The sequence below is a fragment of the Otolemur garnettii genome, unplaced genomic scaffold, assembly GCF_000181295.1.
Source record: "Otolemur garnettii isolate 467f Iridium unplaced genomic scaffold, OtoGar3 scaffold00018, whole genome shotgun sequence".
NCBI classification, from domain to species: domain Eukaryota; kingdom Metazoa; phylum Chordata; class Mammalia; order Primates; family Galagidae; genus Otolemur; species Otolemur garnettii.
In genome coordinates, this window is record NW_003852413.1 from 222,288 (window position 1) to 241,777 (window position 19,490).

The window sequence follows — 19,490 nt, forward strand, 5'->3', positions numbered from 1 at the left end:
AAACAGGAAAAAGCAGCAAAGAAACTGGAGAAAGAACAATTGCAAGAAAAAGCAAAAGAAAAATATCAAGAATAGTTTTTAAAAAAGCTGAAGAATGTGAGAAGAAGAAAGAGGAAGAAGAAAAACAATGGCTGAATTACAGGAAAAAAAGGAAATAGCAGGGGAAAAGTTTAAGGAATTATTGGAAAATGCAAAAAATAAACCTTGTCCATCTGCAAAGAGCTTTGGGTATGCCAGTGGAAAACTTAGAAATTTTTATGGTGGAAATTCCTGTACAGAACCAGCCTTTTGTAATTTGATTCCATGGAAACCAGTTCATATTCCCCTCCAGAGAAACTGAGGATGTATCAGTAGAAAGGAGTAAAGGACCTGTGATAACTCAGCCACACAAGTCATGTCTGGTACTTCACAGAGCCAGAGCAATCTTTGCCTTGGAATTCTGTGCAAATATAAAGATGAGGTACGTGGGAAATAATGTGCTTTTACTGGAAGTATTTGATTTTAAAAGCAGAAGTTGATTTTTACTGTTCAATCAGTAACTAAACATTCAATGTGATTATTGACAAGTACTAATTTTTACATTTGTATATGAAGTCCTTAGAATTGAGGAAGATACTTTTTACATTTTGTTTTCTTGTAAACCTTTCAAGGTTGATCTTAGCATACTGTTTTGTAAAATAAGTGAGTGAATTTGTAACAATTTAATTTGTATTTAGCTTGTATTAAAACTGTACTGTAGGGCAGCACCTGTGGCTCAAGGAGTAGGGTGGCAGGTTCAAGCCTGGCCCTGGCCAAAACTGCCAAAAAAAATCCCCAAACAAAAAAAAGTACTGTAATACCAATAAAATCAACAATTTTTCTTGTGTTTAAAAAGAAAAGAAAATGCATCCAGTTCTGCATTCAAAGAGGCAGGGTGGGAGGGTCCAAGGGACCGAGACTCAGAGGTGGAGTAGTGATGGGAGGATGTGGCTCAGCTGTGGCAGTAGATGTCCCCTGTGAAGAGCCAGCCCTTAAATAAGAAGTAACAAAAATGGTGGGTTTATGAGAGCACATTGGAGCATTTCTGTGCAGACCTGGGTCACTGGATTCCTCACCAGTGAAATGGTGAGGCATCAGAGGGACCTGGAATATTGTCCTCACATCTCCCCCAAGCTCTACTCAGCTGGCCTCCACAACATGCACCAGCTTATAATGAGCTTGGGCTCCTGGGGTGAGTGGGCATCCCTGCGACTGGGCCATAGTAGGAGGAAGAGAAGTCACCCGGTGGCCACCCCCTTCTGTCACTGTGCAGTGAGTGTGGCTTCTGCCTGGATTGGGGAAGGGGCTGGGAGCAGGTTGAATCTGTTCCCTCTGTCCCAGAGGAACTCACCTCCCATGAGCCACAGCTGCTCTGTGCCTGGGCTGGACAGGCCTCCTGGGAGTGACTCTGCCTCAGACTTGGCTCCTTCCATGCAGTCCTTTTGGACGCTGTCATCCCCAGAGGACGCAGCAGCTTGAGTGCAGCATTGCGTTTCTGACACCCTGTGATCACATCTGCCTTAGAGGGTATACAGACACAGAGGGTGAGTGAGAGATCTGGGTTTAGGTGGCCACGTTTCCTTTGTCACTCTGCAGTCTTCCTTGACTCTTTTCTAAGCTGTGACTTCTCTTCCTCCCATCATGGCCCAGTCTCAGGGATGCCCGCTCACCCCAGCAGCCGAGGCTCATTATAAGCTGGCGCATGTCGTGGAGGCCAGTTGAGTAGAGCTTGGGGGAAACGTGAGGACAACATTCCAGGTCCCTCTGATGCCACAGCAGCCAGGTATGTGGAAAGAGCCCTGTGCCCTGCCAGCATCTTCCCCTCCTCAAGGGAAGCAGAGGCACCACCCAGGTGCCTCCTTCAACTAAATTCTCAATTGTTTTTTTTTGTTTGTTTGTTTTTGTTTTTGCTAGAAAATAAGGAAACCCAAAGGGGTAGGTTCTTTTTGGTCATGAGAAAAGAAAATGACTTTTTTTCTCTCTTCCTAAACCTGTAATGTGTTCAGAGGTCCAATATGCTCTTTAAAGTTGTCTTTGAAAACACAGAAAATTAGGAAAAAGAAAAAATAACTAAATTAACTGTTTAAGCCAATCATGCTAACCAGTACACCTTAGAAACCTTAACCCTAAATTACCCTGTGGCCCCAGTACCTGTGTACCTACTCTGAACTTCTGTGATTCCTTTAACTTTATCGTGGATAAACTTTTAGTGGAACTGTAAATATAATTTTGAAACCTATTTTGTAATTTACTATTTTGTTATGAGTCTCTTCACGGTCTCTATAAAGCTTTTTCAGTCACTGCACAGATGGCCCTCAGGTCTGTTTGACTGACTTAGGCGCTTACACCTTTCTTGACACTGCCACGGGGCATTGGGGCCCTTAGAGGAATCTGCTTAGTTGTCACTGCTTTAAGGGTGGTTTTTCCAGATCCCATAAAAACATGAAGCTCTGTACAGATTTTCTTTCTATGATCAAGTCAGAGGGTTTCATGAGCGACTGAGGCAGGCAGGCAGGCAGGCATGCAGGCATGGGGGCTGCCAGAGCCTCTCATTGCCACATTAGGTACAATTGGTTTCAGGAAGTGGGGTGACTGGCTGCCTCCTGGGCATGGCTCATGGGCTTGGACGAGGACTCTGGCTGCACTTGGCTAATACATTGTCTTCCAGGCTCAAGAGGCATGCTGACCTCTTTAGACACCTGCTGACCACTGAGGCCCTGGCCCAGACAGGCCCCTATTTGCCCACCAACCTCAAGGAGAGACACCTTTGTGGGGAGTCCTCCAAGGACTCAGTCTGAGAGCCGCCACTGACCGGCACATGGCCTCAAGCCTGGGCTAAGGAGAAGGGGGAGCAGAGGACTAGAGTCATCCCTCTCTCCTGCTTAGGGTCTTCTCCAAAGTGAGGGAAGGAAGGTCCAAGTGCTCATAAGACAGAAAAGTCCAGTGGGAATGTTTAACAAGCTCCAGAGTAGAGTTCTGTGTTGGTGGCTCATCGGTGACAGCTGAGGTTCGAGTGTCTGAATCTGGACATGGGGAGCCCTGAGGCCCCACCCCAGGAGGGCTCCCCGCACACCCCCTGCACCATGGTCCTGTCTCCCCAGTGGACAGTACAAGTCTGCTGACCTTTGGCCTCAGGACAAGGTACCAGCTACCAACAGGACACCCTAGGCTGAAGCCAAGGCCACGGCCACTGGTGGTAACAATGGAGGGGCTGGACAGACAACTGTGCAGGGACCTCAGGTCTAGGCCCTACCCCTGTTTTCTTGGCTCCCTTTTCTGCCCAATAAAGTGAATTTCAGGTAGAACCAAGAACATAGCCCACCCAGGTCCAGCCTGCCTTGTGCTCTCTGCTCCCTACCTTCCCCCAGCATGTTTCAGGACAGTTTTCTTCCCACCTGTTGAGCATCTAAACTTGATTTCTTAGCAAAAGCCTTTTTGCCAGTCTCTGATTACCTGAATTAATGCATACGTGTAACACATTTGGAACAGGCACGTATTTCTGGCATGAATGAAACACCAGCCATAGTCCCTGCTTCCCTCCCCCTTCCAGGGTGTGCCAGAAGACCTGCTTTTCTTCTACGAACACCTCCGGAAGGGCGGTGGGGTCGTCCGAGTGGACCAGAACCTCCTCTTGTACCGCTACCACCTGCACGCGGCCACACATTCCATCCTTGAGTGAGTAGGTCCCAGCTGGCCCCGCAAACTCCTGGGGAGATGCCAGCATGGTTGAGGCCCAGGGCTGGTGGGGTGGCTGGGCCCCACAGGTGGCTGTGGTCAGGGCTCTGCTTGAAACTCAGAGTTGAGTGGGAAATGGGGAAACAGTGGTTCACGGGCTGCACAGGGTGCCCCAGTATCTTGGAGGGGCCCTTCCCAGAGTGGCCAGGGAAGCCCCAGGGTGATGGCCAAACATCCTTTCCTGTTCTTCAAGTGAGGCAAAATGTCTGTGCTAGAAATTTCAATGTCCTTTTGAAATCTTGCTCTGAGTTGATATGGCTCTCAAAGTGAGGCCTGTAGATGTTTCCTGGGATGACAGACCAGGCACCGGTCAGAGGCTGCTGGTCTAAAGGCTGGACAGGAGGGTGTGGGAGTTGGGTGAGGAAGGTGAAGGTGTATATGCCATTCTTTAGTTTGAACTGCATGTGACACAGAAGCTTCAGCCACCTTGCCATGTTTTGCCTTCTGCCCTGCTGAGGGTGCTTCTCTTGGCCACTTGGCTTGGACCCCAGAGGAAGGGTCTCTGGGGGACCCTGCCTATCAAAGCCTGGCACAGGCCACACCTTTTGTTTCTAGGAAAAAGTGGATTCTGTTCTTGCCCTGGACGGGGTTGAGACTCACTACAGCAGGGGTCCTCAAACTTTTTAAACAGGGGGCCAGTTCACTGTCCCTCAGATCATTGGAGGGCCGGACTGTGGGCCCCAGGACGAGTCGGCTGCTAAGCAGGACAGGCAGTGGTGGCAAAAACACCCAGCAGGCCGGATAAATGTCCTAGGTGGGCTGCACGGGGTCCACGGGCTATAGTTTGAGGACGCCTGCACTATAGGGTTGTGGATTCTCTGATGGGAATGGCCTGTCCCAGGAGGGCCAGCATCTTTTGTCATAGCATGAGAATCTGAGGGGCCCAGTCTCAGCCCACAGCATCCATGTGGCTTAAGTGAACCTTGAACTTTTGCACATATGCTGCTCAACATTAAAACTTCTTTGTTGGCTCGGTGCCTATAGCTCAACCGGCTAAGGCGCCAGCCACGTACACCTAAGGTGGCGGGTTCGAATCCCCAGCCCGGACCTGCCAAACAACAATGATGGCTGCAACCAAAAAATAGCCAGGCGTTGTGGCAGGCGCCTGTGGTCCCAGCTACTTGGGAGGCGGAGGCAGGAGACTCGCTTGAGCCCAGGAGTTGGAGGTTGCTGTGAGCTGTAATGCCACGGCATTCTGCCCAGGGGGACAGCTTGAGGCTCTGTCTCAAAAAAAAAAAAAAAAAAAAAACTTCTTTGTTTACCACTTTAAGCAAAACACCTTGCCTTGGTGTTTTCTCTCGCCTGTGTTAATCTGAACTTTGATATGGTAGCTATGGCAGAGCATGTTGTTGGGGAGTTTGTAGTCAAGAACCTGACTCACTTACAAACCTGGAGGGAAAGCCACTTAGTAAGAGACATAACAAGCCTGAGTATGCCCTGTTAACAGCACGTAGAACATGTAAAACACATGAAGCAGGAGCTGACGGGAGCAAAGAAATGACTGATAGGTACAGGGTCACAGCTGGAGATGTTAACACTCCTCTCTCAGCAACTGATAGAAGGAGGGAAGAAGGCCAGGCGGTGGTTCACGCCTGTGATCCCAGCACACTGGGAGGCCGAGATGGGAGGATCCCTGAGTGCAGCAGTTTGAGGTTGCTGTGAGTTGTGATGCAACAGCACTCTACCCAGGGGACAGAGTGAGACTCTGTTTGAAAGAGTAGGTAAGGAAGAAAATCTATAATGGTAAAGATCTGAACAACTTGACCTAATTGACATTTATAGAACACTATACTCAACTGCAGAATATGCATTCTTTTCAAGTCCAAGGACCATGAGACAAGTCTTGGTCTGTTTAACAACTAGACTGTACAGGGAGTGTTTCATGACCACTGCCTTAGTCCCATCAGGCTGCTCTAACTAGATGCTGGTGATGGGGGCTTTTAAGCAACAGAAATTTATTCCTCACAGTTCTGAGGGCCAGACTCGGTGTCTGGTGAGGTGCCTTCTGGCCCTACATGGCTGTCTTCTTGCTGTGTCCACACATGGGGGAGCCTCTCTCTTTTATAAAGGCAATGATTTCTAACCACCTACCAAAGGCCACTCATCCTGACACCATCATTTGGATCAAGGTGTCAACATGTATTTTAGGGAGACTCAATACTTAGCAAACATACAGAATTAGAAATCATTAAAATACCTTAAAAGTCTATAAAGATGGTTTGGCGCCTGTGGCTCAAGTGGCTAAGGCGCCAGCCACATACACCTAAGGTGGTGGGTTCAAATCCAACCCGGGCCCACCAAACAACAATGATGGCTGCAACCAAAAAATAGCCAGGTTTTGTGGCGGGCGCCTGTGGTCCCATCTACTTGGGAGGCAGCGGCAGAAGACTCTCTTGAGCCCAGGAGTTGGAGGTTGCTGTGAGCCACGGCACTCTACCCAGGAGGACAGCTTGAGGCTCTGTCTCAAAAAAAAAAAAATCCATAAAGATTTAGAAATTAAGCAGCCAAGGGGGAAAAATCCCAAAGGAAATGAGGGGGAAAAAAAGTTTTTTAAAACAGTCTCACCCTGTCACCTAGGCTGGAGTGCAGCCTCCATCACAGCTCACTGCAGCCTCCAATTCCTGGACTCAAGGGATCCTCCACCTTGGCCTCCCCAAGTGCTGGGACTACAGGAATGAGCCACAGCACACTCGACACGGAAAAAATTTAAAAATAATTAAAATATTATGTCAAAGTTTGTGACTATAGCTAATAGAGTTTATAATATAATTCTATGACTTCAAAAGTTTATAAAGAAGAAACTAAGCAGTTATCTACGTTTCCACTTTAAAAAGTTACTGAACTTTGAGTACAGAGAAAGAAGCGTGGGAGATGATGAAGTTAAAAATAGAAAGTCAATAGAGAGAAAATCAGCAAAGCCAGGAATTGACTGTCTGAAATAAAATCAGTAGGCTCATTAAACCTCTAGCAAGACTGATTTTAAAAAGATAATAAAGAATTTTCAGTATATTGAGAATGAAGGCAGGGTTATATAGAGTCTATGGATTCAAGAATAAATAATTAAAATTAGTAATTTAAAAACTCCACAAAGAAAAGCTAAGTCAGATGGCTTTACTGGTATATTCTATCAAAAGATTTAGGGCAGTGCCTATGATTCAAAGGAGTAGGGCGCCAGCCCCACATACTGGAGGTGGCGAGTTCAAACCCGGCCCCGGTCAAAAACTGCCAGGGAAAAAAAAAAAGATTTAAGGAAGAAGTATTTTTATAGTACCAATCTTATATAAGCTCTTCCAGAAAGTAGGGGAGAGAGAGCTGCTGGGTGTCGTGAGGGGCTCAGAGTTGACAGCGGGGTGACTCTGGTGCCGACTTGTGGCTATGTGAGGACACTGCAGGGAGAAGCGTCACAGGCCGCACCTGCCACCTAAGTCAGTCATAAAATGTTAGCAACTAAAGTTCAAAAACACTACATGACTGTATGTGAAAGGATAATACATCATGAATACCAGTTTGGTTTAACATTCAAAAGTCCATTAGTATAGTTTATTATATTAAAAGAATAAAGAAGGAAAATCACAATCCCAGTGATGCAGAAAAAGCATTTAGTGTCTCCTCATCTTTTTTTTTTAATGTCAACAAACTGGAAATCAAAGGGAAATTTGTCAATCTGAAGACATCTTCACAGTAAAGGGCTGAGGACCCGGCACTCTCAGGGGTGAGGCAGAGGGGTGTGGTGCCTGCTCTGACCACTCCTATTAACATTTGTCAGCACAGTAAGACAAGGAAAAGAGAAAATGCAGACATGAGAAAGTGGAGATAAAATTATCAGTTGTAGATGACATGATTGTGTTTTGAAGGAAATCAGAACCAATAGTTTAGAAAGTTTTCCAGGATACAAGTTCAGTTTCATAGATATGTAAAATATAACAATTATATATTATATGTATATTCATATCATCTCTGTAGAGTAGCAGTCAATAATTCAAAATGCAGGGGTTTTTAATTGTACAATGGCCTCAAAACCAAAGTACTTATAGGTAAATTTAACGAAGCATGCGTATGTCCTATACACCAAAAACTACCAAAAAATTACTGAAAAGAAAATAAAGATGACTTCTAGATAGAGAGACACACCATGCTCATGGGTTAGGAGACTTGGTGCCATCACCACATCAGTTCTCCTCACACTGATACACAGATTGGACAAAAATCAAGTAAAAGGCCCTGCAGGTTTCTTTGTAGAAATCAATAATTTGATTATAAAATTCACATAGAAATTCAAAGGAGCCAGAATGGCCTAAATAATCTTGAAAACGACAAAAGTTGAGGGTTTACAATGCTTGATTTTAAGACTTACTGTGAAGCTACAGCAGTGGCATGAAGGGCAAACACGGCAGTGACGCAGAGACGCCAGGAACACTCACACCATCGACTCCTCATTACCCTCCCCACCCCCATAGCTGTTCAGTAGAGAAAGGGCAATATTTGTAAAAGTGGAACAACTGGGTGTTTATATGGGAAAAAAATGAGTCTCAGCTTCAGCCTCATGCTACAAAGAAAAGTTAACATGGATACAAATGCAGAAACAAAGCAACTACAACTATAAAGCGTCCAGAAGAAAACACCAGCAGCTCTCTCATGACTTTGGAAATGGCAAAAATTTATTATAGAAGACACCAAAATCAATAACCATTTAAAAATTGATAAGCTGGGCTCAGCGCCTGTGTCTCAAGCGGCTAAGGCGCCAGCCATATACACCTGAGCTGGTGAGTTTGAATCCATCCCGGGCCCGCCAAACAACAATGATGGCTGCAACCAAAAAGTAGCCAGGCGTTGTGGCCGGCACCTATAGTCCCAGCTACTTGGGAAGTAGAGGCAGGAGACTTGCTTGAGCCCAGGAGTTGGAGGTTGCTGTGAGCTGTGATGCCGTGGCACTCTACCCAGTGGGACAGCTTGAGGCTCTGCCTCAAAAAAAAAAAAAAATTGACAAGCTGAAATTCACCAAAATTAAAAGCTTTTGTTTATAAAAATACATCATTAGGAAAATGAGTAGACCACAGATTGGGAGAAAATGTTCATAATCCACATATTTAACGAAGGACTGATAGGATATATAAGGCACGCCTTACAGTCCAGTGATAAAAATACAATTCAATAAAAATAGGAAGAATACATGAACAGACATGATATTTCACAAAATAAGATATATAAATGGTCAACAAGCAAGTGCAAAATGTTCATCATTATAAGTATCAGAGAAAACCTGCAGCCGTGCCCACCAGTAGAGAGGCTAAATGTATATCTGGCAGTTCCAAGTGCTGACAGGGTGGGATGCTGGAACTCTCTGACACTGTTCTCAAGAGTGTGAGGTGGTCCATCCTCTTCAGAAAATGGTTTGGCACTTTGTTGTTAATCAACTTGATAGCTACCTTAGGACCCAGCAATTCCACCTCTAGATGTTTATCCAAGAGAAATGAAAACACTTCTCAACACGTCACTATCAACGATAGCCAAGACCTGGGAACCAGATGTTTGTGGTCAGATGAATGGGTGGTGGACACATCCTGCCATCATGGAGTGTTCCTGAGTAATAACAGAAGGTAAACTGATGCACACAGGAACATAGAGTAACATAAAAAAATGTGATTAGTAAAAGAAGCCAGATCCAAAAGCATACACAGTATGGAGTCTGCTTATATCAGGTTCTCCAAAAGGCAAAGCCTACACTCTAGTGGTAGATGTGGGAGTGGTGGTTTCATGTGGGGACGATACACAGGGTAACTTCCCAGGAAGCTGGGCGTGCTCTTTGTCTGCTGGGAGTAGGGTACAGGGAAATCTGCGTTTGTCATAGCCCACTTCACTGTGCACCTCGCACTGTATAAATTATACCTAAGTTTAAAATTTTAAGATTTCTGACAAGTATTTCTCCAGCGAACTAACCCTTCTTCTACTACCCTAAGTGGAGCTGGAAATTTGGATGAGTAAAACGGTTAGGTGGTTTTCCAGGCCAGGTTTTGCCAGGTGCCTACTAGCCCTGCACATTCTTGGGCTCACTGGCATGTGTTGCCCTCAAGATGGCATGAAGCAGGTTTCATAAGCAAAGGCTTCTTTGAGTCCTCCATCTATAGTCACAAGTCACCCTGGGTAGTGGCCACAGTACCCCAAGCCTGCAGTGTGATGGGAATAGCCTTGCCAGGGAGAAACCAGGCGCAGGCCTGGCGGCAGGGCCACATGCACCCTTGCTCGCTGCATGCGATAAAGCTGTCTTTGTGTTCTGGGCTTTGCCACCCACAACACAAAAGAGGTGATCTAATGTGAGTTTCTGTGTGGGATTAAACATCTTTGAGACACCTCACAGGTAATGAGCTATAATTATCATCATAGGCTTGCTGAAGGGTGGAATTTGTGCAAATTTTCTCTCAGAAAAGCTTTCCCTGCAGGGAGCTCCCTGACTCTGCTCCTTGTTTAATTTACTAAGATCAGCTAGCATTTATAGCATTTAGCAGTTATTTTCTATGAAATATGTCACACTTACCAAAAGACACAAAGGAATAATTAATGTATTTAAGAAATTAAACCTTATCATCCCTGCAAATCTCCTAAACCTGGCATTTGTCATTTCACCCTTTTCTTTATACTTGTCCTCTGTATATGTCTCCTGAGTAATATCTCACCCTTTCTAAAATGTTCAAGTTTAGTGCCATGCCCACCTATTCCTGCTGTGACTGCTTTTTGTTGGGTATTACAGCTGGCCTGTGGTCTGGCCACCCATGGCTCGTGACCTTCTCCTGCTATGGTCTGAATGTCTCCCAAAATTCATGGACTGAAGCTTAACCCCACTGTGGTGGTTTGAAGAGGGGACCTTTGGGGAAGGTGTCAAGTCATGAGGGCTGACGCCATTAGGAAAAGGCACAGTGATAAGGCACTGTCACAGACTGCTTTTCCTGGCTGCTTCACAGAAGCAGAGCCAGCCCTGCCAGCCCTGGATCTTGGCTTCCAGCCTCGGAAGTGTGAGGAAGAGGCTCTCAGGCTCAGGTAGTCAGCGTGTTCATCCACAGGGCCACGTGACACTCACTGCCAGGGCTCGCACCCTCAGTGAAGGTCAAGCTGGCAGAGTCCCAAGCTCTCTCTACCTGTCCCCATGAGGTTCACGGTACCTCTGTCTGTGCCCTCTAGACTGTGCCCTTGACACTGCAGCTCCTTCCAGGAAAGCCCCAGAGGTGCTAAGTTGTGGGTGACTGACTACTGCCCTTCCAGTCTGAGTCTAGGCCATGGCTTCTGAACAGTAAAGCAGGTGGTGCGTGGCCCCGAGAGGCCTGCTTGCCCTGATTAAATGAGAACTGAGGAAAAGGTGGAAGATGAGGCTCCTGAGAGAAACGTGGCAACATGCAGGTGCAGGCATCACAGCTATTTCTAATTTTTTTTTTCCTTGTAATGTACCAACATTTTCAAACCAGAGAGGCGAGGGCTCTCGTGGAGCCAGGAGTCTGCCCATCTGACCAGTCAGGCAGCAGGAAACAAGCAGACTCTCGTCCTGACAGCATTTTCTGTGCCCACTCCAGAGCCCTGCAGGTTGTCAATTTTCCTCTGGAACTTTCACACTCAGACCCTTAGTCCCACTGAGCTGGTCTGGGGCTGAAGGAAAGATCAGGCTTTGTTCTCCTCAAGCTGCTAGACAGACCAATCTGTTCACGGACAAAACATCAGAACCAGCCACGAACTGAGCCATCTCGTGAATGCTCCCAGGCAGCTTCCTGCAGGAGCCATCCTTGCACACATACACGTGTATACACGTGTGCATGCTTCTGGGGAGTGCACAAGCATATACATGCACACGCACACCACTACACGTCTGCATGCACACCTCACCACACACGCACCTCACTGCACATGCACACGTGTTTGCACACACCTCACCGCACATGAGTACACATGTGCACACATGTATACGTGCATACCCCAGTACGCATGTGTACACATACCTCACTGCACATGCATACGTCACCACACATGCGCACACACACATGTATACATGCACACCTCACTGCACATGTGTACATATAGGCAGCCTCCAGGCAAGACATCCCTGAGAGGGCCTGAGCCCCCAGCCCCTGAGCTGAGAGATGGACCAGGTGGCCCCTACTTGTCCTGTTGCCCACAAAGGCCTCCATTGCAGAGGGGGGACTCCAGGGTCAGAGGGGTTGGGAGTCAACCAGGGGCCACTAGGTCCTTCAGGGTCTGGGCCAGTGCTGGTGCCAGTGCAGCCACAGCTCGTCCCAGCCGCCCCACTGGCCACCTGCAGCCACTCCCGAAGTCCATGTGGGTAGATACGCCGTGCCACCAGGCCTAGAGTATCGCACATCCATTCCACTTAGGACAGCCAGGACCCCACTGACCCTACACCTGGCCGTTGTTGCCTTGCATTGCCATCTACTTCTCTAAAGGGAAATAGCATTAAAGGGCTCTTCTCGTCTGAGACTGCTTTTCCTGGCTGAGGTCTTGCCAGTTAATTAGAACTGAAGTGTGTGACTCTACTGTCCTCTACATGTCCTTTGAGATGGCATCTTCCTGGGTATTGCTGTGCCTGACGGTATTTTGCCTGAGGTGATGTGTGTCTGGCTGGTGTGTTTCTCTTAGAGACAAGCAGTGAATGTCCATGCGGGGCTGGCCAAGGCCTGGGGCTGGGAATGTTTCCCCTGCATGAGCCTGCCCATCATCCCCATACAGGGCCACCATCTGGACCCACCGTGTCCACTTCCTGGAAGAACAGGCTCTGCCTCGCTGGGCAACCTTTACCATTTGGAATGCAGGCAAGCAGGGCCGCAGGCTGTACCGCAGCCTGACTGCTGCCAACCGCCGAAAGGTAGGCCCTTGCCCTGCTGCACCACCCCCCTCCCCCCAGGCCCCATCCCAGCTGCTGCCCTATGCTCCCCCAGGTAGCCGCCTTCTGTGACGTGGATGAGAACAAGATCCAGAAGGGCTTCTACTGCCACGAGGACTCTGAGGTGTGTGTTAGACATCCACCCTGCCCCTGGGCTGAGGGGGGGGCTGCCTAGCAAGCCCATCCCTTAGGGACCCCTGCGTGTTCATGGGCCCCAGGACTGGACTACCCTGGTTGGTTCTGCAGGCACCTGTGAGGTGGCCAAGCAGGGGATAGTGGAAGCCCAGCCCAGCCCTGGACGGCCACAGCCTAAAGTGACTCAGGGCAGGGCTGACAGTCACTTCCTCTCTCCCAGGAGAGGCCCAAGCCCCGGGTTCCCATCCTGCACTTCCGAGAAGCCCAGCCACCCTTCATCATCTGCATGAAGCTGGTGAGTGTCAGCCTGGCCGTGGGGGGCAAGGGTCTCGGGCTCTGCCCCATGGACTGTTCCACTGTGGCTGCACAATGACCATGGGACCTGGGACAAGCCCCCAGTCAGCTGCTGCCACCCACACCCTTGAGGCCAGCCCTCCTCTCCTCTGTGCCCTGGGGGCAAGAGGCAGCACAAGGTTCTTAGTGTGCTGGATTCTCTTCAGCCTTTAAACACCTTGTAAAACTAACATTTACAAAACCCTGGGTCCAAGTCCACATCTGAGCTGCCTCTGAGGCCCTTGTCAGTGGTACTGGGTGCTTACAAACCCTGTAAAGTCCCTACAGGTAAAGCATGACAGAGACCATGAGAGCAGTGGTCACCTCCACTGGCAAAGGGCGGTTGTGTCTGTGGCCTCCCACATGCTGGTGAGACCCTACAGTGGGCTTCTGGGTTATTTCAGCTTTCTTGGCCAACCACATTGTGAACAAATCCATCATCTCTGAGGTCAGCCCTATTCCTTCAGGTCTGGGTTGGCAGGGCGCTTGGTGATGCCAGGACACCAGCTTCCTGCTCGGGCAGGTGTGGTCTTTCTGACTATTAGGAGCTCTCATCTGTTCTGGATGATAGTCCATGGTGTCAAGTGTGTACCATGTGTTTCTTCCCAGTTGTCTTTTCATGGGCTTTCTTAGACCCTTTTTTCAGAGTAGCAGTATTTAACAGAGAGACACAGATTCTCACGTGGAACTGTGTACTGGTGTGAAGAGCCTGCAGCCCACCTGGAAGTAATCTCTGTTTGGGCAGCAAAGGCCAGGTGGCTGCCTGTGTGGTGTGGCCTGGGCCGCGGCCCCACCAGCAGGCCTCTCATCATGGTGAGCTCAGCCTCTAAGCCCCTGAATCCCCCTGGTGGGATCTGGTGGGCACAGAGGGGCCTCACTGCAGACATTGAGGCCCGTTGGTCCGCTTGTTGCCGGCACCTTAGTAGCTTCTGCTGTTGTGTACAGTGTCTGAAAGCCTCACCTTTTGCTCGCTGCTGGCCACACCTGACCCTGACTTCATGTGGGTCTAACTACCAGCTCTAGGGATTAGGAGGGCACTTTGGTTTCCTCCTACCTGTCCTTCCAGAGTAGGGGCTGCATGCCCCCTACCTGATTTCTGCAGAATCTCTCCTTTCTAATGGTGGTGAATTGTTTATTTTTGTAAATGCCTTTTATTAAGTGAAGGAACTACCTCTTTGTTCCTGGTTTAAGATTTTCTTTTTGAAATCTTTTTGTCATGGAAAATTCCAGACATCTGCAAAGTAGATACAAAGCACAGCCTCTCCCACAGTGCCTGACCCGGGGCCTTGCCTGTGGTTCCCATTCTGCTCCCAGGGATGGAGGCCACTGCCCTGCCAGTCCCACTGAAGCGGTGAACAGGGGTGGGGAGGGATGGGGCACACAGGGTTCTCTGAGAGGGGCAGCAGCCACACATGTGCAAGCCCTAAAATGTGTTGGGTCGGGGTTAATGGGTAGATACAGGCAGCACCCATATCCTGGCCAGGGCTGGGTTCGGGTTCCCACTCCACAGAAACCAAGAAAGATCTGTGTGTTGAGTAGGGCAGCTCAGTTTGTGGTGACTTGTTACACAGCAATAGGTAACTAATACAGGCCTAAGCTGGGAAACAGTCAAAACTAAAATAAAACTTTGTGGCACTGTTAGCGGCAAGAACTCCCCTCTGCACTGCTCAGTGAACTAGGTTGGGGTCGTGCATCAGAACTAGCAAGTTCAGCTGAGTCAAAGAGAGCAAGGAGCTGGGGAGGAGAGACAAGACTCGGGGGGCTCCAAGATAGCAAGATAGAAGGGTCTACTCCAAGTAAAGGGTGCGTTTTATTGAAGGTGAAAGGGAGATAAACACAGGTTTTTCTAGGAGAGTGGAAGAGGGTCCCCCTTACTCATGAGAGGAGATGCACACAAAGGCCGTGCAACTGTGAGCACTGCCCCCCACACACACACACCTGTCAGCATCCCCAGGGGCACCCCTCAGGCCGTCCTGGTATCACTGGCTATAGGTAATTCTCTTGTCCCAGAAATCCAGTTTCCTTTACTCTGTGTCAGTAATCACTGTTATTGTGCTAGGGGCCATGTGGTGGTATCTGCATGTCTTATGGTGTTGGTGCCCCCCCCCATCCTTGTCTGTTTTATGGGGGAATCATTCAGGGGCTAGAGATCAGAGATCAGGCTAGAAGCTGCATTTCCAGGAGCAGCCTACTTGGCTCACTGGGTCATACCCCCCAGAATTCCTTAACTCTCTCCAGGGTAGATTCCAATGTGCCAGTCCAGAGGCTATAACTCTCTCCCTCCCCCCTGTAGCCCCTGTAACCTCCTTCAAACCCTAATCAGGCCCAAATATTTTTGGCAGTTATAGGCACCAGACCTCACTTTATTGCACTCTACAGATTTTGTTTTTAACAAATTGGAGGTTATTGTCAACCCTGCATCAGGCAGGTCTGTTGGTGCCCTTTCCCCATTAGCATGTGCTCATTTCATGCCTCTATGTCATGTTTTAGTAATTAGTCCTCATGGTATTTCAGATTTTCTCATTGTTACTTGTCTGTTACAGTGACCTATGGTTATTATTGTGATTACTTGATGTTATTATCATAATTAATTAGAGGCGACACAGACCACAAGTGCTGTGTGCTCTGACTGTTCCGTGATTGGCTGCTCCATCTCTCCCCCAACCAGCAACATTGAAATTAGGCCAGTCAGTAACCCTGCAGTATCCTTTTAAGTGTTCAAGAGAAGGAAGAGTCACAAATCTCACTTTAAATCAAAGCCAGAAATGATGAAACTTAGTGAGGAAGGCACCAGCCAAAGCTGGGCCTCTTATGCCAAGCAACCAAGTTGTGGAAAAAAAGGAAAAGCTCTTGACAGAAACTAAAAAGTGTCACTCAGTGAACACAGGGCGGTAAGAATGTAAAGCAGCCTTATTGCTGACATGGAGAGATCTGAGTGGTCTGCATGGAGGACCAAGCCAGCCACGGCCTCATGCAGAACAAGGCCGTGACTCCAGTTCTGTGAGGGCTGCAGGAGGGGAGGACATTGCAGGGGCCATTTCCTGAGGTTTAGGGAAGACCCATCTCTGTAACATAAAGGGGAAGGGAGAGAAGCCACAGCAAGTTATCCGGAAAGTCTAGTTGAGATCTCCCGTAAACAGGGTCACAGTAAACATCAGATTTTCAAGGTAAATAGCCTCTAGTGGAAGATGCCACATGGACCTTCCACAGCTGCAGAGAAGTCAGTGTCAGCGCCTGGCCTCAAAGGATGGGCTGACTCTCCTCTGAGGGCTGATGCAGTTGGAGACCAAGCTGAAGCCAGTGCTCATTTACCACTCTGAACCCAGGGCCCTGACGATTGCGCTAAATCTCTGCCTGTCCTCCAGAAATGCAACCACAAAGCCTAGAGGACAACACATGGTGGCTAGGCCACAGGACACCATGGCATTGTCCTGCAGCAAAGTGGGAACCACCTCCCACAGGCCCAGGGCCTGGCATGGCCACTGGGCAGCATTCATGATGGCGGGGGTGGGGGGGGGTGGGGCATAGGACACTCACAGCACATGTGCACACAGACTAAGAATAAGCACTTGGTTGCTTGCACATGGACTACAAAAACTCTCAAAACTAAACTCTCTGACTCTAACTGGCCATGCATGAGGTGCCCAGGAGGCTGACTTGACTACAGGTTGCTCAGCGGGCAGGTTCCCCGCAGTGGGCTTTGCAGCTGCACATCTTCTGTGTCCCAGGGAGACTGCAACAGCGGCCAGCTGACCAGCTCTGCCCCACAGGCCATGACTTGCCAACCTCTGTTTAGGTCATTTCCAAATGTGCCTGCCTCAGGGCACTGTGCGGCAAAGTGGCTAACCGGTGACACACCTAAGAGGCAGGGCCCAGGCCATGTGGGCTCACCGATTCTAGGTTGGGCACACTTGGTTCCCACCAGCTCTCACTGTGGTTTTAAGGTATGCCAGGTTCTTGAGGCTGTCCTTATCTCTCGGACACTTGGATTTACTCATGACATCGCCCAGTAGGCTTTTCCTCACTCAGCTCCTGGATGTTCCCCAGTTCTGGTTGGTTTTGTTTGGCAAATGTTGTGCTGACCTTTTCATTCTCTTAATGAAATACACTGATCTACAGAAGCACATTTCCTCTAAATGGAGTCTCGTCTAACGGCTCACTGGGCCAGACTCTGGGCTGTGCTGGCCCCAAGCCCAGGTGTGTCATTTGCAGACTCTAGAAGCACAGAGATAAGGGGGCAGAGACAGAACAGGAAAAGGTGCTGTCTGGGGAGAGGAGTGATGGTTCTGATGGAAGGGAACACAGCCTGGCCCAAGGAGCCAGATGGTCCCCTCTGCCCACAACTCTGTCCTCCCACTGTGCTGGGCCTGTCTTCAGGGCCTTGGATAAGGGGTGGGCCTGGGAGCCACCAGCCTGCTTGCCTCTCTGGGCTTTCCCTGCTGGGGAGTGACAGAAGCCCCGGGGGAGTGGACAGGGTCTACTCTGAGGGACCCTGCCAGGGGGGCAGGGGTGCCCTGGTTGAAAAAGGAGTCTCGTTTTAAATCCCTTTGGAGTGAGGGCCCAGGCCCGGTGTTAGGGACAGCTCAGAGAATCCTCTGCCCCCACCCACGGTGACCAGCAGGACCTGTGATTAGAGCGACCCAGCCACTGTCCTCTCCAGCCTCTGCATGGAACATGCTGCTTTACAGAAGCATCTAGTTTTAATGGCACAGAATTCACAGGAGACCACCTGAGAGGTATACACAGGTGACCCTGGCCCCTACGGGAGGCCTGAGCCAAACCCTCTGCTCCCGACAGGACCTCACGGGGGGTGCCTTTGAGGACAACCTGCAGTCGCTGCACCTGCAGGAGGGCCGAGACTTCCTGCTGTTCAGCTGAGGACCTGGGCAGCCACCCTGGCCGTCTTTTCTCCAAAGCACCATTTGGGTTTGTTAAACATTTTCATTGTGCTCATAGTCTACTTTTGTGATTACATGTTCTTTAGTCTAACTGCTTATGTTCAGTATGTTAATAGTTTGCCTTCTCAAATATATGATGTGCACATTCAGGACTTCAGAATCCCAGAAGTAACCACTGTAGGCATATGCCATCTGCTGTGATTAACAGTATCTCATTAACTTTAATTACATATTTTATAATTTCTTTTTAAGCTATGTTTTTCTTTTAAATGTGACCTTATCTGGAGATAAAAAAAACATGTATTTTTAAAAATAAGAGCTTGTTTTATCGAAGTTTGAAAATACACGCATTTGTTCTTTACATTCTGCTTGTGTCTCCTAGGTCAAGCTTTTATTTTTCAACTATTTCTTACTAATGAACATCAGATATCAATTTCAAAAAAATACAGTATGGAGGTAGATTGGTTAATTTCTTAAATGTTTAATAGCATACACTCTATGACTGTTACAAAGTATATACAAGGGCATGAAAGCTCTACTTCCCATTGAATTCTGTAATCACCCTATATTAATCTTGATCTCTAATAACACTATTTGCCCTATTTGTAAAAATACTAACATAAGTACCTCCTATATTAATGACTGTGGCCTAGCTTTTAGTGAAAGTATGTGACTAATATGTCTTTTCTTGACTTCGTCTATGACTTTGTTTTAGGTATGCCAATTGTAAATGCACACATCCATCTATCTATCTTTTTTTTTTTTTTTTTGCGTTTTGGCCGGGGCTGGACTTGAACCCACCACCTCTGGCACATGGGGCTGGTGCCCTACTCCTTTGAGCCACAGGCACCACCCCACACAGCTGTATTTTTATCTAGTTTAATCTTTGTCCATTAGCTGAGGAATTGCCATTTATTGGAGGATTGAATACACTTACATATATTGTGTGTGCTAATTTCTAATTTTTTTTATTTTTTATTTATTTCTTGCAGCTTGTCCTTTTTTTCCATGCTGTTCTGGCTTCTTTGAGTGTATTTTTACTTCATTTCTCCTCTACCAGTGAAGTTATAATTTCCCTATTTAACTTTTTTGGTTGTGACCCCAAATTTTTCAACACACGTACTTGGCCAAGCTGATAAGTAAATTATTTACACTCTATTCCAATAGAACACACAGATTTGAGATGCTTTAAATCTAGTCACCAACTCCACCCTTATTTATATGCTGCTATTATTGTCTGTGTTAATTCTACATGCTTTTAAAACACACACACACACACACATTGGGCTGGGCCAGTGGCTCACCCCTGTAATCCCAGCACTTTGGGAGGCCGAGGTGGGAGGATTGCTTGAGCTCACAAGTTCAAGACCAGCCTGAGCAAGACACCACCCCCACTCCCCTACCCCCCATCTCTAAAAAGTAGCTAGATGTTGTGACAGGCACCTGTAAGTTCAGCTACCCAGGAGGCTGAGGCAAGAGGATCACTTGAGCCC

General features: G+C 48.1%; 1 protein-coding gene across 1 annotated transcript in view; it reads left to right on the forward strand.

Annotated features, from left to right (window-relative positions):
• Nucleotides 1-19,490, forward strand: part of B3GNTL1 (UDP-GlcNAc:betaGal beta-1,3-N-acetylglucosaminyltransferase like 1) — a 114,026-nt gene that overhangs the window by 93,698 nt on the left and 838 nt on the right. The window contains exons 8-12 of the mRNA XM_012802825.2: nucleotides 3,569-3,693; nucleotides 12,478-12,613; nucleotides 12,687-12,755; nucleotides 12,987-13,061; nucleotides 17,897-18,025. Of these exons, the coding sequence (XP_012658279.1) occupies nucleotides 3,569-3,693; nucleotides 12,478-12,613; nucleotides 12,687-12,755; nucleotides 12,987-13,061; nucleotides 17,897-17,977 (486 nt within the window). The 3' untranslated portion in view covers nucleotides 17,978-18,025. The remainder of the gene's footprint in view (nucleotides 1-3,568; nucleotides 3,694-12,477; nucleotides 12,614-12,686; nucleotides 12,756-12,986; nucleotides 13,062-17,896; nucleotides 18,026-19,490) is intronic.